This window comes from Carettochelys insculpta, chromosome 27 (genome assembly GCF_033958435.1).
Source record: "Carettochelys insculpta isolate YL-2023 chromosome 27, ASM3395843v1, whole genome shotgun sequence".
In the NCBI taxonomy this organism is placed as follows: Eukaryota; Metazoa; Chordata; order Testudines; family Carettochelyidae; genus Carettochelys; species Carettochelys insculpta.
The window spans coordinates 15,500,008-15,516,904 of record NC_134163.1 but is presented as its reverse complement, the minus strand read 5'-3'; the positions used below and the strand labels follow the sequence as shown (position 1 = coordinate 15,516,904).

Genomic DNA, 16,897 nt, shown 5'->3' with positions numbered 1-16,897 from the left:
TCAGAGAAGAAGCCATGTTAGTCTATGTCTTCGAGAACAACAAGAAGTCTTGTGGCACCTGATGGTGCATCTGATGAAGCGGCTCTTTGCCCAGGAGAGCTTATGCTCTCAAAAGCGTTAGTCTATAAGGCGCCACAGGACTTCTTGTTGTTCATCCCCTGAAGAGCAGGTCAGACAAACGCCTGTCAGGCAGCGTGTGACCTGACAGTGCTGGGCCCCGCCGGGAGGGCTGGGGACGGGACTCGAGAACCTCTCCAGGTCACTTCCCGTTCAGCGGCTCGGCCCAGCCATGGGCACGTTGGCCCAGCAGCAGAGGCTCAGGGCCTGGCACGCCCCATGGGCAGTGCGGAGGGGGCCCTCCCTCGGGGCCCAGCACCCTGCGGAGCCTGCCAGCTCCGTGGGGGTCAGCACCGGATGCTGCCCAGGCCTCTCCGCAGGGCACAGACGGGGCAACAGGGGCCCAGCCTCCTTATGGGGCAGCACAGGGCAAGGGGGGCACCAATCGGAGGGCAGCACAGGGCTCCATCCTGGGGGCAGCGGGGAGCGGAGGGGGAGCAGGGGAGGGGAGTAGGGGGCGGGGGGCTCCTGGGGAAGGTGCCGGGGGCAGCGGGGGGGGAGGGGGCAGTAAGGGGGGAGCGAGGAAGGGGGGGAGTAAGGGGCGGGGGGCTCCTGGGGAAGGCGGCGGGGGAGGGGAGGGGGGCGGGCGCGGCCCCTTCATGGCCCAGTGGGGCCGGCGACGCCGCAGGCCGGGCCCCGCTCGTTCCCGCCCCTTTAAAGCGGCGGCGGCGGCGGCCTAGGGCCGGGCCCGGCGGAGGCGCAGGAAAGATGGCGGAGTCCGGCGGGGCCGAGTTCGCCTCGGAGCGGCCGAGCAGGTGAGCGGGGCCGGGGGGCGCCAGGTGCCCCCTCTGCCTGCCCGCCCCTCCCCCGCCTCTGCCTGCCCGCCCCCCACTCCCCCGCTTGTCCCCGCCCCCCCGCCTCTGCCTGCCCCCCGCCCCCCCTGCCTGTCCCTCCCCCCGCCCTCTGCCTGCCACTGCCCCCCATCCCCCCTCTGCCTGCCTGCCCCCCGCTCCCCTCTGCCTGCCCCACTGTCCCCCTGCCTGCCTCACTGCCCCCCCCGCTCCCCTCTGCCTGCCCCCCTGCCTGCCCCACTGCCCCATGTTCCTCCTGCCCCCCACCCCGCCCCCATCCCTCTGCCTGTAAGGTTGTCAGTTCCCCAAGCCAAACAGCTCATGTCAGAAAAATGACTCTGTGTGTCCGTGTGACTTGGGTTTTTATTGGTTTAAAAAAAATCCTATTTCTAACCACCACTGTTGAACATTGTTGTATCAGCAACCTGGTGGCTCTGTCTGGAGTGCTCACAGCCTTAGGCCCCCTAATTTTGCACATATAGTTGGGATTTCATTTTCTGATTTGCATTATTTTGCATTTATTGACATTAAATTTCATCTGCCACTTTTGTTGCCCAGTCACCCAGTTTTGTGAGATCCAGTTGCAACTCTTCACAGTCATCTTTGGATTCAACGATCTCGGGTAATATTGTATCCTGGGCAAGCTTTGCCACCTCCCTGCTTACCCCTTTTCCCAGACCATTTATAAGTGTGTTGAACACCACTGGTTCTAGTACAGACCCTTGGGGACTCTGCCATTTACTTCTCTTCATTGTGAAAACTGACCATTTAATCCTGCCCTTTGTTTCCTGTCCTCTAACCTGTTACTGATCTGTCAGAGACTCTTCCCTTTTATCCTGTGAGGGCTTACTTAAAAGTCTGTGGTGAGGAACCTGGTCGAAGACTTTCTGAAAATGGAAATGCAGAGTATGCAGTAGGTTGGCTCTGTCCACTCATTTGGTGGGCTCACCCTCCAAGTCATTGTGGAATGTGTGGCTGGTCTCTGAAAACCTCTTCTCAGTGTGCAATGACCATCAAAAAAGGATATTAACCATCCATTTTCAAATGTTTGGTAACAAGGCAGGAAGTATCACAAGTCTATTATATACAGCTATGGTATGCCCACACCTGAAATACTATGTATGCTTGTAGTCACCCATCTTAAAAATATATTAGCATTGGGGGAAAAAGTACAAAAAGGGCCGCAAAAGTGTTCTGCGGCATGGAATAGGTTCTATATGAGGGAAAAATTAAAAAGATTGAACCTTTTCTGCTTGGAAAAGAGATGACCTGAGGGAAGATAGGACTGAAATAGATAAAAGGCACTAGTGGTGGGAGTAAGTGAATAAGGAAGTGTGTGTTTACCCTTTACACAACTCAAGAAGAATGGGTCACCCAATAAAATGAAGAGGCAGCAAGTTTAAAACAAACAGAAGGAAGTACTTGTTCATTGAACGCACAGTCAACCTACGGAACTTGTCAGTGGATGTTGTGAAGGCCAAAAGCGTACCTGGGTTCAGAAAAGAATAAGTGCAGACCTAACCATCTTGGGTGATGGCCACTGATGAATCTGTTCACCATGAAATTAAAGTCCTTAAAACTCTGGCTGCCAGAAGTGGGGCCTGGACAGTAGGGGATGGGTCACTTGATATATTGTCCTGTTCATTTCCTCTGAAGCATCTGGCATGAGCCACTGTTGGAAGACAGGATACATGGCTAGATGGCCCATGGATCTGACCCAGTCTGGCCAGTTTTACGATGTTATAATTAGCCGTAGAGGGAGAGGAAATGAAGGAGCACTGGGATTCCATGTACTCCACTTGATTTGAGCTTTAAAAAAGAGACTCCCTTAAAGCCCCTCAGCATTTGTCTGTTCTCATTTTCAGAAGGTGTTTGGATTCAGTTTATTTTGAAAAAAATGCCCTTATGGGAATGGGGCCAAGTGATCCAGCAAGGCCTATGGGTTTCCATCAAAAATGACCAGCTACAGCTGTTGGTGTGCAAAATAAATTTGATCTATTGATTAAATTTGATCTAAGTCTTAATGGTTTATAGGATATTTTCAAGTTATGCTGTTTTAGGAGCCTATTTTAAAAATAACAGGTATTTACAGTATTTTATACTGCTGTTCTGATACCACATATTTTAAGTTAGGAGATCTATTTAGTGTTGCTTGGGTCCTTAACTCAAGGGTTTTTATTTAGAGAAATGAAAGGAAAATGTACATGATTTATTTAAATGATTTGTACTTTTTCAAAAATAGTGTTATTTTTATGAAGTTAATTTTTATTTCGGATTTCTTTAAAAAGGGATTGTTAAAATTTTTGATTAAATAGCAATTCCACTGGGTGCATTTTTCTTCATTCATATAAACTCTTGTCACTCGTTATGCTTTAATGAAAAAGGGCTATAGTCAATATTTTTCCAGTAATATTTTCTTCTCGATTTTTAGTTGTTCCAAAACAGAGCACTCCTTCAAACTTCTCTGTTATCACTTTTCTATAAGGTTTATTGAAAACCCATCCTATTCCAGGTTCATCCTATTTTTCTGCCTCATCTTGGTTCAATCTCTTTCAACACTTACTCAGTTATGCCAGTTTTGAGGACTGTCCGTGGTTTGGCTATTCTTTTTTGTGGTTGGTTTTATGAGAAGCAATCTCGTTCCAGGCTGTTTTTGGGCAAACCAAACATTTATGTTGATCTAGGTATTATAAGAGGAAGCTGAATACCAAATTTGGTGGAAATAGCTCTTACTGTTTAGGAGAAGTTCTTGAATGAACAGACTTGAAATCTCTCCAAATGTAGTAGGTAAGTTTCCCGCCCAAAAGCAACTGTTGCTGCTGTGCTGATAACATCCCATCCTTTCTTGCTGACGAGTCCAGCAACAGCATATGCAGAGTGCTGTATATCCTTCTGGTCTTCCGTTCACCATGTTCGTCTTCCTGAGATCTGGCAGGGGAATGAAAAGTACAAGGATCCTCCTGCACTTTGAATGTTTCAGTTCCTCATGCTCAACATAATGGAGCCATGCAAGTAGTGTGGAAGAACAATGTGACATCGGTGAGACTGGGCACAGAAGCATGGCTGGACACAGGGTTGATTTATTTATTTAGGGTCATCAGATACTACAATGTCCCCTTTAAAGACTATGCAGTAGTAAACGGTTGATTCAGAAATCCAGCTCCAGATCTCTGTGCTGCACTGTTCAGGTGGGAGCTCTTCCATGTATACATAAAAACCTCCTACACGTTGGTGTGCGTGTACCTACTATAGGGAGACCAAGACCATTCAGAGAACTTTTCAACTTAGGCACCTAAAATTGCTCTGTTTATGCATTCTAAAGCACCATATCCATAAACCCTCACCCTCTGCTTGCAAGTTAAAATTTATAATTGTTTAAGTGATACTCATCCCATTTGGAAAAATTCCTGAGGAGACTTCCCTTCCTGGCTGCATTAGTCAGGTGACTGCAATGAAATGTATACAGATGATCACTTCACTCTGTTGCGGGCCACTGACGAAGGTGAGACTTGTTGTAAAGGGGACAGGAAATTTCTCAAGGCTGGTGCTCTTGTGGACTGTTCGTACCGGTGACGCAGAATAAAGAGTAGTAAAATACAGACCTCATTGTGTATGCCGAGGGGTTTCCACGTGCTGTTTTTTCTGGTTTCCTGGTTGCTTTTGTTTCATTCTCGTAATCTACAAAGTTGTAGCTGAACAATATTCAACAGCTTGCATTCCTGACACTTCCAAACCCTCTATTATTGTCACTCCTTTCTCAGGAGGACAAGTGTACCCTCTCCACCTGTATTGTCTGTCTGCATTGTGAAAGAAGTGCAGGTTGAACCTCTCTAGTCTTGGGACCTGGTTGGTACCAAATGGGAGAATTTGCTGAACAATGGGAGGTCAGTGTTGTCTGGCAGCATTACCAACCTTCCCACTGCTGACTGGGCTCTTAGAAGACATTTAGGGGTAAATTAGAGCTAAATAACTGCACAGAACATGAAGAGCCAGGACTGGTGGCTGGAAACAAACTGTACTGGACAACGGGAAACTTGATCACCCCTATGATAAGTGGTCCCCCGGCTAACTAAAAATCATGCCAGACTGTGGATATTGCTGGATGAGAGTGTGCAGGATTAGAGAGGTTCAGCCTGTAGTCAACACATGTATTATGCTATAGGGAGGTTGTGTTTCCTAGTGGCTGAAAGGAAGAGGCTTTTCTGAATTCCAGCCCTAGATTTGCTATTGACTAGTTGTGTAGCCTAAGTGTCATAACACCTGTCTCCGCCCACAAACTCTCCTCCATAGACGAAGATAAGTATTATTATCCCTGCTTCCCATGGATGTTGGGAATGCTAGTTAATATCTATACAGCATTAGAAGAGTTACAGTGTTCTGTAAATGGTGTACTTTGTTCTGGAGACATAATAAACTATCCACACTGGTATGTCAGCAGTGTGTGCCCTGATCTAGGGAGAAACTCTTCTTGCATTTTTGCATGTGAGTTGCTTTGAAATGAAGGGCTCTGCCACTCTAGATGCTGCTATTGCTTTCTTCAGGGTGGGTTTCTCTGAGAGTTCAGGTGTCTGCAGGAAGCTCCTGGCTTGATATAGTGGGCATCATATTCAGCAAGCCGACTAAGAGATGGAAGCTTTAAAGTCACGTCCTACAGACCTTTATTTTGATTTGGTGTGCTCATTAAATATGTATGTCTAAGGCAGATGAAAACAGTCCTTTGTTGGAGTGGCACATGCAGCTACCAATTTTGTGGTGCTGGAAATTGTCGGTGCAAAGGAATTACTACAGCACTGCTAATACTGTTCACTTTAAAATAACCCAATAAACCTCCTAAAAGCAAGAAAATTCAGCTGTGTCTTGCACACAGCCTATAAACTAACCCATTAAGGCAAAGATGGTTTCAGAACTGTACACTGTCTTGCCTAGGCTGTGTGCTATGGACTGAGGCACAGGAGAGCGATCACTATAATCCTGAATTTGCCTGGGTTTTGCATAGTAGGATGTGCATGTACGCACTTACTGCTCTTCTGTTCAGCCTTTTTTGCAATGCTTTTCAGTTGCCTAATTCCACCTTTTGTTTGTTTAAAAGGCTGCCCTCAGAGTTTAGTACCTTTTTCAAAATAAAACCAAACTGATCCTGAATGCAAACCTTGTCTTTTAAAGGCATAATTTCTTTCTTTTCATGCAGTAAGGAGTTCATGAAATGCCAAGGGCAGTTACGTCCAGCCCTTTGTATCTTGGGCAGGGAGATGGTCAGGATAGGTAAATAACTGCATTTGGAAGAACGGCTACAGCTTGGCTCCAAAGGGATGCTTTGTCTCCAGAGAGGGCGGGTGCAGAAGAGACAGCAAAGTCTCATTTGGTATCACTTGGGAGGAGACACTTCCTAAATGGCACTTGGCTTAGGCTGAGGGATGGGTGAACTTCAATGCAGCATTTAGGGGCAAGAGGAAGGGTCATCCTAAGCTCTAGAAAAAATTCTTTTGGACTGTAGGGAAGAGGAACTGTGCAGTCTCTGAGTGGGAACTGACAGGTGGATTTCGCCCCGGGGTTGGGAAGGGCTGTATGTTTGGAATAATCTGTTGCTGGAAATAAGAGAAGCTAGTGGTCTAAACTTTTTAGAAAAAAACAACCACTCCCACTTCCTTTTCCCACACTCCCGTCTCCTCCCCAAGCCTGCACAAGATGAGAAATGTGAGATATTCCCCATGACCCAGAAATCCTGTAATCTAATTGGGCATTTGTGCCAAAAGCACCTTCACCTAACAAGAGCAGAATGGATGGACATGGGAGACCTATGATTCTCTCTGACTTAAAAAAATGCATGTGTCTCATGTCACATGAAGAGCAAAGAGGTCTGTTTTCTTTTTCTTCCTTCTAAAGAAGTTGGGAGAAGGAGATCAAATGTGTCAGGAAGGAGGAGAGAACACAGTACAAAGAGAGATTGTAGACTGAACTGAGGGGCTGGATTGAATTGATGTTGCGGTAACCTAATATACCTTTATTGTGAAGTCTGGCCCATTAGGGGCCTTTTTTTCCTCTAAGAACTGCTAAAAAAAAACCCTCAGTTTTGCATATATGTATATACTGTAAATTTGCAGCAAGGAGCTATAAAAACAGATTCAGCTGCCAACTATGGCAGACATAAATATATACTGTTAGAAATGTTTATGCTGTCATTGAGTCACTGTAAAAAAGATTGCTGCTTTTGTTTTGTTTTCTTTTCTTTCAGCATCTAAAGGCTTGTGAGCTGATGGCTTCAGAATATGTAGGTTAAAAGCAAACTTCAGAAGTGCTTTACTGGGTTGTAAGTTACTATGTAAGGGATGCTCAGCACTTCCTGCATTGGTACCATGGTGGAGTAGGGCAGTGGTTCTCAACTTGCAGCCAGAGAACTATTGGCACACAGCAGTGGCCCATTTGATATCTTCAGGGACATATGGGTAGTGTGTATCTATACAGTGTGGCTGTAGCCCAGATAGCCCATAGAGAGCTGCATATGCAGCCACAATGGCAAATAGATTGAGAACCACCAGACTGGAGGACCTGTGAAGTCTTATTTCCATTTCTAATTTACATGAATTGTAATTGCTGAGCTTTCCTAGAAGAAGAACAGAAAATTAAATGAACTGAGCTTTCCAAAGAGAAGCTGTTGCAGCAATCAGGTCGGACTCAGACTGTTCTGCTAGGTAACGTGGAGCAAGTGGAGTTCAAGATGCATAATGGAGAACCAGTCTGTCCCATCCAAGAATCTTTAGCAGTGCTGTAGGGAAGCTTATAAGGGGCACATCCGTACCCAGAAGGTAAGTGCAGAGGTGAGGGAAATGGGCAACAGGAGAAGCATTTGATGCTACAGAAAGTGGAACTGGTGGTGTGATTCCAGTGCTGCAAGCTCTGATTCTTGCCTTTGGGATAAAGGGGCAGTGTTTAAAATGCTCTGATGGGCAAAATGAGGGTGTTTGGGTTTTTTCGGCTGGAGGTTGGAGGGCTTCACTTTGTCAGTGGCTTGGCAGCAGTAAATCTGGGGTGAGTGTGTTTATGGAGGGAATTACTTCAATGAAAGTTGAGCCTTACATGCCCATCCCTTTTACTGTTTCACCTTTTATAAGTAACAGATAATCGGTGTTCTGTCACTTTGGGTGGGTCTGCTGTAAGTAGACACCTGTGGCTGGTCCATGCCAGCTGATTTGGGCTCCCAGGACTCAGACTAAGGGGCTGTCGGATTGCAGGGTCATCCCCAGCTCTGTGAGCCTCCCACTTTGCACGGTCTCCAAACCTTGGCCCTGGACTGAGCCTAGACATCACCGCTGCAATTAAACTGCCTCTTAGCCAAAGCCCTGTAAGCCCAAGTCATCTGTCATTGACCAGCCAACGGGTTTTAACTGCAGTGTGGACACCTCCTTATAGTGCAGGAGTGCCCAGAAGTCCCAGCCACACACTGCAAAGATGTATAGTAACAGAGACCTCTCCTGACCCAGAGAGTTCACAACCTAACTTGGAAATAAGTTGTGGTGAGTGTGGAAAGAGGAGGCATAGTAATGAATATACCACTGAAAAATTGTGTAGGCAGCTACCACACTGAGCGCTGGATCCAAAACATTGTGTGTGCAGTCGATAGATAGCTTTGTAAGGCCAGAAAGGGGAGAGCAACTCCGATCAAGCAGTGTGACCTGCTGCATAACAGAGGAGAAAGTTTCACCCAGTGACTTGGAATGGAGGGAACTGTCCTTTCCTCCCATTGACAGGGTGTTACTGTTGTGTGCGGCCTTTTGTTTTTTAATAAAAGTGGCTCCCTCAGAGAGGTAGGACCTAGCCAGCTTTGTGGGAACACAGGGGGGTGTTCCATTGTTTCCTGGCCTAGTTCAAGAGCATGTGCACGTGACTGAATGACGGAGGGATTGTGAAGGGGAATGAAAAACAAACCAAGAGCCCCCAGGGTGTTAAAGCCTGTTTGGGATCTGAATGAATGACTGTCTTTCATTACGGCACACAGTGGGTTCAGTGTCACTTTTGCCTGTTCTGTGTGACGCCACTAGGACGCTGGTCTGTGGGAACTGTGCCTGTTATGATCGCACACTCGGGGGACCATTGTATTAAGCAAAGAAAATAAACAAATGATGGGGGAAAAGTGCAAGGGGTCCACCTTTGGGACTTGTGGACGCTATTGTGCTTTGACGGGCTGCAGAGGGAGTGCCCCGCTCTCGCATCCAGTATTCTGTGCACCTCGCTTCACAGGCCCTTGCTGCATGTGTGTGTCCGTTCAGCAACACTGGTAGGGGAAAAAAATTGCAGAGGGAAACCAGCAGGAATCTGGCAACCCTGTGCATTTGCAACAGTAAACAAAAGGTCTTGCAGGCCATGTGTGGAACCCTGATGGGCCACAGGTCGCCCACTGCTGGTTTAGAGACGGGATCCGAAGGATTAACAGACTCCAGCTCCAGAGGATGTAATCCAGTCACAAGCGTTTTCTCTATCATAGCTGATAGTGTGATGATCTGTCAGAGGCAACGCGAACACAGGGCATGGAATTTGTAACCCTCTGTGTCTGACTGAGACTCTTTCTAGGTCTTTGTTTGAATCATCCTGTAATTTTAGAAATGGAAGAGAGTAGCTGTTGGCATTGACGGGGGATACTGTGTAGCCACTAGAGTAATTTATAGGATTAGGATCATATTATACATGCCCAAGGGGGATTCATTCCTGTAGCCCCTGAGGATTAGAACTGGGCCTGATGATAGCACAATCTTTGTTACTTAGTGGCTCTTTTCAGGAGCTTCCCAGAGCCAGTCACTGCAGGAATGAAGCAGGAAGTGTCCTGAAGTGAAGTAGGGACTTTGGTGTTTTGCTGAAATGGGGTCTTGGACGTGCAGGCATTCAGGAGACCAGGGTGAAGTTGCAGGCTCTCCACAGATTCTGTATACAGTATTGAGAAAGTCCCTGAATCTCCATGAACCTCTGTTCCCCATCTCTGAAATGGGTGTGATGGGACAGTTGTCTTGTCTGCAGAAACTGTAAGTTCTGGAATCAGGGACTGTCTTCTAGCACAGAAGTTCTCAGTCAGAGGTATGGGTACCCTGGGAATACACAGAAATCTTCCAGCGGGTACAGCAACTCTGCTAAATACCTGCCTAGCTTTACAAAAGGCCACATAAAAAGCACTGCCAAAGTTGGTACAAACTAAAATATGAACAGTGGTTTGTTGATTTGTTTATACTGCTTTAGATGCAATACACTGACATGTAAGCATAATATTTCTATTCCAAATGATTTGTTCTATTTGTTCTATTCCAAATGCCAGAAGCCTGGGGAACAAACAGGAAGAATTAGAGGCCCTGGCACAGTCAAAGAAGTATGAGGTGGCTGGAATAACGGAGACTTGGTGGGATGATTCACATAACTGGAGCACGGTCATGGAAGGTTATAAACTGTTTAGGAAGGACAGATGGGGAGAAAAGGAGGAGGAGTTGTGCTCTATGTGAGGGAGCAGTGTGATTGCTCAGAGCTCCAGTATGAGGAAGGAGAAAATCCAGTTGAGTGTCTTTAGGTTAAACTTAGAGGCGGAAGTAACAGAGGTGGTGTTGTAGTTGGTGTCTGCTGTAGACCACCAGATCAGGGAGATGAGATTAGATGAGGATTTCTTCAGGCAGCTAAGTGAAGCTTCCAAATCACAGGCCTTGGTTCTCATGGGAGACTTTAATCATCCGGACATTTGTTGGGAGACCAATACACCAGCACACAGACAATCCAGGAAGTTTTTGGAGAATGTTGGGGATAACTTCTTGGTTCAAGGGCTGAAGGAACCGACCAGGGGCCATGCGCAACTTGACCTGCTGCTCACAAACAGGGAAGAACTAGTAGAAGAAATAGAAGTGGGAGGAAACCTGGGCTGCAGCGACCATGAGATCATAGATTTCAGGATCAGGACAAAAGGAAGAAAGGTGAGCAGTAACATACATACCCTTGATTTCAGGAGAGCAGACTTCTACTCCCTGAGAGAACGGATGAGCAGGATCCCTTGGGAAACAAAGATGAAGGGGAAAAGAGTTGAAGAAAACTGGCAATATTTTAAAGAAGTCTTACTGAAGGCACAGGAACAAACCATCTTGCTGCATAGTAAGAAATGCAAACATGGTAGGCAACCAGCTTGGCTTAACAGGGAAATCCTTAGTCAGCTTAAATTCAAAAAGGATGCATACAAGAAATGGAAATGGGGACAGTTGACTAAGGAGGAGTATAAACATATGGCTGGAGAATGCCAGGCAGTAATCACAAAAGCAAAAGCACAATTGGAACTGCAGCTGGCAAGGGATGTGAAGAATAACAAGAAGGGTTTCTACAGGCATGCTAACAATAAACGGGTTATCGGAGAAGGTGTGGGGCCATTACTGGATGAGGGAGGTAACCTAGTGACAGATGATAGAGGAAAAGCTGAAGTACTTAATGCTTTTTTTGCCTCTGTCTTCATGAACAAAGTCAACTTCCACATGACGGTCCTAGACAATGAAGTATGGGAAGGTGGAGGGCAGGCATCTATATGGAAGGAACAAGTTCTGAGCCATCTAGAAAGACTAGATGTTCACAGTCCATGGGTCTGGATTTAATGCACCCGAGGGTACTAAGGGAATTGGCAGAGGACCTTGCTGAACCTTTGGCCATTATCCTTGAAGACTCTTGGCGATCAGGAAAGATCCCAGATGACTGGAAAAAGGCAAACATAGTGCCCATCCTTAAAAAAGGAAAGAAGGACAATCCAGGGAACTGTAGACCCATCAGCCTTACCTCAATCCCTGGGAAAATAATGGAGGGAATCCTCAAGGAATCCATTTTGGAGCACTTGGAAGAGGAGAAAGTGATCAAAAGTAGCCAACGTGGATTCACCAGGGGCAAGTCCTGCCTGACCAATCTGATTAGCTTCTATGAGGAGGTAACAAGCTCTGTGGACATGGGGAAGTCAGTGGATGTGATATACCTTGACTTCAGCAAGGCTTTTGAGAGGGTCTCCCACAACATTCTTGTCCATAAGTTAAGGAAATATGGATTGGATCCTTGGACTATAAGATGGATAGAAAGCTGGCTTGACGGTCAGGCAGAATGGGTAGTGGTCAATGGCTCAATATCTGGATGGTGACCGGTTTCAAGCGGAGGGCCACAAAGCTCGGTTCTGGGGGCAGTGTTGTTTGACATCTTTATTTATCTTTATTAATGACCTGGATGAGGGACTGGATTGCACCCTCAGCAAGTTTGCGGATGACACAATACTAGGGGGAGAGGTAGATACGTTGGAGGGGAGAGAGACAATCCAGAGTGACCTGGATAAATTGGAGGAATGGGCCAAAAGAAATCTGATGCGGTTCAATAAGGAGAAGTGTAGAGTCCTGCACCTGGGACGGAAGAATTCCAAGCATTGTTACAGGCTGGGGACCGACTGGCTCAGCAGCAGTACGATGGAAAGGGACCGAGGGGTTATGGTGGATGAAAGGCTGGATATGAGTAACCAGTGCGCCCTTGTAGCCAAGAAGGCTAACGGCATCCTGGGGTGCATTAGGAGGAGCATTTCGAGCAGATCTAGAGAAGTAGTTATTCTCTATTCGGCACTGGTGAGGCCACCTCTTGCACATTGTGTCCAGTTTTGGGGCCCCCAGTATAAAAAAGATGTGGATTTGCTGGAGCAGGTTCAGCGGAGGGCAACAAAAATTAAGGGGCTGGAGCACGAGACCTATGAGGAGAGGCTGAGGGATTTGGGCTTGTTTAGTTTACAGAAGAGAAGACTTAGGGGTTCTTTAATAGCAGCCTTCAACTCCCTGAAGGGGAGCGCTAAAGAGGAGGGTGAGAAACTGTTTTCAGTGGTGTCAGATGTCAGAACGAGGAGTTAATGGTCTGAAGTTAAAGAGGGAGAGGCGCAGGTTAGATATTAGGAAAAACTACTTCCCCAGGCGGGCGGTGAGGCACTGGAATGCGTTGCCTAGAGAGGTGGTGGATTCTCCATCCCTTGAGGCTTTTAAGTCCCAGCTGGACAAGGTCCTGGCTGTGATGACTTAATTGGGGTTGATCCTGCTTGAAGCAGGGGGCTGGACTAGATGACCTCCTGAGTTCTCTTCCAGACCTGTGATTCTGTGATTTATAATGTCGTAAAAATGAGTGAGTGAGCAATTTTTCAATACCAGTGTGCTGTGACAGTTTTGTATTTCTGTGTCTTCTGCCTGTGCACCAGTAGTTTTTAAGTGAGATGAAACTTGCAAGTGCACATCAACTCATACCCCAGAGAAGGGATCCAGTAGTCTGGAAAGGTTGAGAGACAACATTCTAGCACGTGTATCTTGTATTGACAATTTTCTGTCACCAGGGGTCCCGGTGGGGCTTAAATGCTACCCTACGATAAATTAAAAGGTTTGCAGTCTTGTTGATGTAAAGGTATGTAAATTTTAAGAACAAGTACAAATTAAACCCTGTGCCCTCCCTGAAGGGCAGATTTTTCTTAGATCAGAGGCTTGAAATGTGAAACACATAGGACAAAGTTTTCAAAGGTGACTATTGATTTTTGGCTTCCCAGTTTGAGGCCCCATAAAGGAGCCTGGTGTATTCAGAAACTGCTGAAAACCAGACACCCTTGAAAAGGTTGCAGTTTGGGCTTTCAGATCATTGGGCACTTTTGAAACACTTGGAGAGCTGTGTTAGTCCAGAGCTGGGTTTATCCTTATTGTTTATGATGAAAGAGTAAGGTGCAAATTGGGGGAAAAAAGAGCAGAGGGAAAGAAGGTGGATTAGGGAACAAAGAAATAAGCAAAACTTGTCTTCACAGATGTTGCTTCCTAATGGTGGTTGTGTTTCTCCACAAAATTACCCCAATTGGCTGCTGATCATTAAGTGATTGTGATTTATTTGCATCAGGAGGGCGGATTGTTTCTGAGTTTGCACCACTCCGATTCCTGCTTTATGCTGAGCATGTTAGTAGGTTAACATGCCAGGTATTTTTAAGAGCCACATGGCTGAAGAGCAGGTACCAGCCCTCCTCCCCCAAGTTTCCTGTTAGTATTGAAGAAGATCAACTATCAGGCTTTGGCAGAGGGAAAGAGGGTTAGAGGAGTGTTCTCCGGAAATCAAAATGTATATTGATATGACTCCATCGAACAACAAACTCTTGAGCAGTCTGTTTGGCCTCACTGCTCGTGGGTAACGTTTGTCAGCGTGAGTTGTTGAAAACAATGACTTTATTGCTTGGGCGTGTGAGAGAGAACCTGAGGATCTGAAATATTACAGTAACCATGGCTACCGCTGACTTACCCGAGGGAGTTTGACTTTTTTGTTTTGATTTTAAGTGTCTAATTGTAGTTTAGAAATTGGAATCTGAATGTGCTTTTTGCATAGGCATGAAATGGAAGGCATTTAAATGAACGGCATTTAAATGAACTGCCTTAGTAAAATATCTCTTGGGCTAGCTTGCAGTACTTGGAAAGGAGGCCCTTTGTATGCAGACTATGCGCGTAAAAGAGAACGAATCTCGTTGGCTTCGCTTTAGTTTTGCTGTCCTCACTGATGTGGGATTGTGACAGCTAGAGTGACTGCTTGAGCGGCTGAATTTCTTTTTATGTTTTAATTCACAAAAAAGATGTGCCTATGCAAGCTTCGTGCACATAAATGGCCAGTGCTGCTTTACCTGCTCTTCAGTGCCTTTCCTTAGGGGTTCTTACAGATACCATCCCAGCAGAGCCCTGTGAATGAGGATGAGGACCAGTGACAGCCTTTGTGTCGGAGACTTTTGTGGTCAGACCTGTCTACTAACATCAGTTGTTGCTGTTTGTATGAATTACAGGAGTGCCTGGTGCCCTATCCGGTGTCAGGACTCCATTGCGCTAGGCACTGTGCAGAGAGTGGTCGGTTTCTTCCCCAAGGAGTATGCAGTCTAAGCAGACGAAGGGCAGGAGCAGAGAGGTAGTGGCTTGCTGAGGGTCTCGCAACAGACCAGTGGCAGGGCCAGGAACAGATCTCTAGTCTCCTGCGTCCCAGGGCAGTACCAGCAGGGCTGGTTCTTGTTCCCCCTCGCAGACTGAAGAACCCTGCGTGCTCTAGAGCTCCTAGGGCACCAGCAGTTCTTCACCTGAACCAGCATTGGCACTGGTGGCAAAAGTCCCTCGTGTAGACACAATGGAGGGGTAAGAGGGGAGCTCATTATCCATGGGCCACTAGCTCCTGGGCTCTCATTTTTCTGGGGCCTTGTCTGCGTGGGGAAAGTGGCCGGCGTAACTTTTTCACAACAAGCTGTGCTGCAATAGCGCCGCAGTAATCGTCCCTCTGTTCTGGAACAAAAGGGACTGTTCCTCTGGGGTAGGAACCATATGGGGTGTCACCCTGCAATCAGCTCTGCCCGTTCCTTTCGCCTTTATAGACAAAGCCCAGGGCTGCTGTTCAGTCTTGTCTGTACTGGGAAGATTCATTGTTAGCAGGTGTGCTAATGAATGTTAATTCCTGCAATGCGCTGATGTCCCTTGGAACATGGGAGTGGTGGCAGTGGGAGCAGGGAACTGGAAGTCTATTGGTTCAGACTTCTGTTGTCTAATGCACTGTGTTTACCCAGGCTAGATGGGACCAAATGCTGAAGTTCTCTTGCAGGACAAGGCATGTGAAGAAAGGGCTTTTATTGAGCCAACATCAGTTGGTGGGAGAGACAGACTTAGAGCCACACGAGTTCTTGGGGTCTGCTTCTGTCTTTAGGTTGTCTTCTATGCTGTGTACCCCTGGTGCCCACCAAATCACTTTCATGGGGGGCTATCATGAAGTCACTGCTTTCACTTCTTTGTAGCTTGGCTGGCTTCGAACAGCCGCAGGGACACAACAGCCATTTCTAGCCCACCGCTGGTCTGAGTCAGCCAGACCCTTTCGCTAAATAGAACTGCATTGCTCATGGAGCTTGTGCAGCAGTGCCCAGCAAACACACATGCACTGAGCTACATTTGCCCTGCTTGGGGAAAACCGGACTTCTTGAACTGCTCTGTCAGCGGTACCTTCCTCTCTTTCTGGACTCCGATTTACTGGTATAAATATGCTGTACATTGGAACTGCCGTTCCTGTAAGGGAAGGGGAATAATTTTATATACAAACCTTATGTAACTATAAGTCATTGTTCGACAGTGTAGCTGTGTTAAAAGCCCACAGCCTGCAAAAGCTTTCAGATCCTCTTAAAGTTAGTGCATAAAGCATTTTGATGCCCTTGGATACAATGTAAATTGAATATAGTGTTGTTACTTAGTGTGAATGGGGCTATTGAGTGTTAAATGTTTACCTGGGGGTAATTCTGACTCATTAATACAGAAAACCACTTCACCTTGCTCCCTGGACTGGGGGAATTTGACCTGCTGCAGAAGCAATCTGCTCAGCTCTGGGTGAAAACCACTTTGCTTTTCTTGAGAGGTCTCTGTAGGTCCTCAGAGAGGTTCTGCAACTGAGGGAGGAGTTGAGAGTAAATAAAATCCCCCCCCACACAGCTGGCCCCCAGCACCTCGACCTTATCTTATTGAAAAGAGGGATTGGGGTGGAGATTTGCAGGCTGAGTGAATAGCCTGGCACCTGTGTGTAAAGCAGGCTCTGCAGCTTGAAGGTGTGTTCTGAAGCAACGGGCAGTAGATGGTGACTCTGCCTCACATTGCCAGTGAGGCCGTTTTTCCCTATCAAACAGTTCCATCAGGAAGCGTGTGGCGTATGCAGATGATCTCAGATTAGATGTGAACAGCCTTGCAAAGGCTCTTTCAAGTATTCAAGGCTTCCTTTTGTGCTTTGTTGCCTCTAGCACCCAACTTCTGCCTCTCCTCGTTTCCAGCATAGCACAAAGTGCAGAGAGCAAGTCCGTGCAGCGTAACGGACTGCACTGTTCTGGTGTGACCTGTGGCAGGATGATCCGACTGGCTTGATCTTAACCTGTTTTTGTTACCAGTCCCCTTTTTACTAGCTGCAGTGTTGTTCCCGCCTTCCCCCTGCCCTGCCTTGGATTCTTTGCC

At 46.8% G+C, this 16,897-nt stretch overlaps 1 protein-coding gene across 3 annotated transcripts in view; it reads left to right on the top strand.

The window, feature by feature from the left end:
- The first annotated feature begins 745 nt into the window (after positions 1–745).
- Positions 746–16,897, top strand: part of KLHL26 (kelch like family member 26) — a 28,320-nt gene continuing 12,168 nt past the window's right edge. The window contains exon 1 of one of the 3 annotated variants that reach the window (XM_074978577.1): positions 746–872. In XM_074978577.1, coding sequence (XP_074834678.1) covers positions 826–872 — 47 coding nt within the window. In that variant the 5' untranslated portion in view covers positions 746–825. Of the gene's footprint in view, positions 873–1,341; positions 1,531–16,897 lie in introns of those variants that run through there. The other 2 variants (XM_074978578.1, XM_074978579.1) reach the window with 2 other exon arrangements.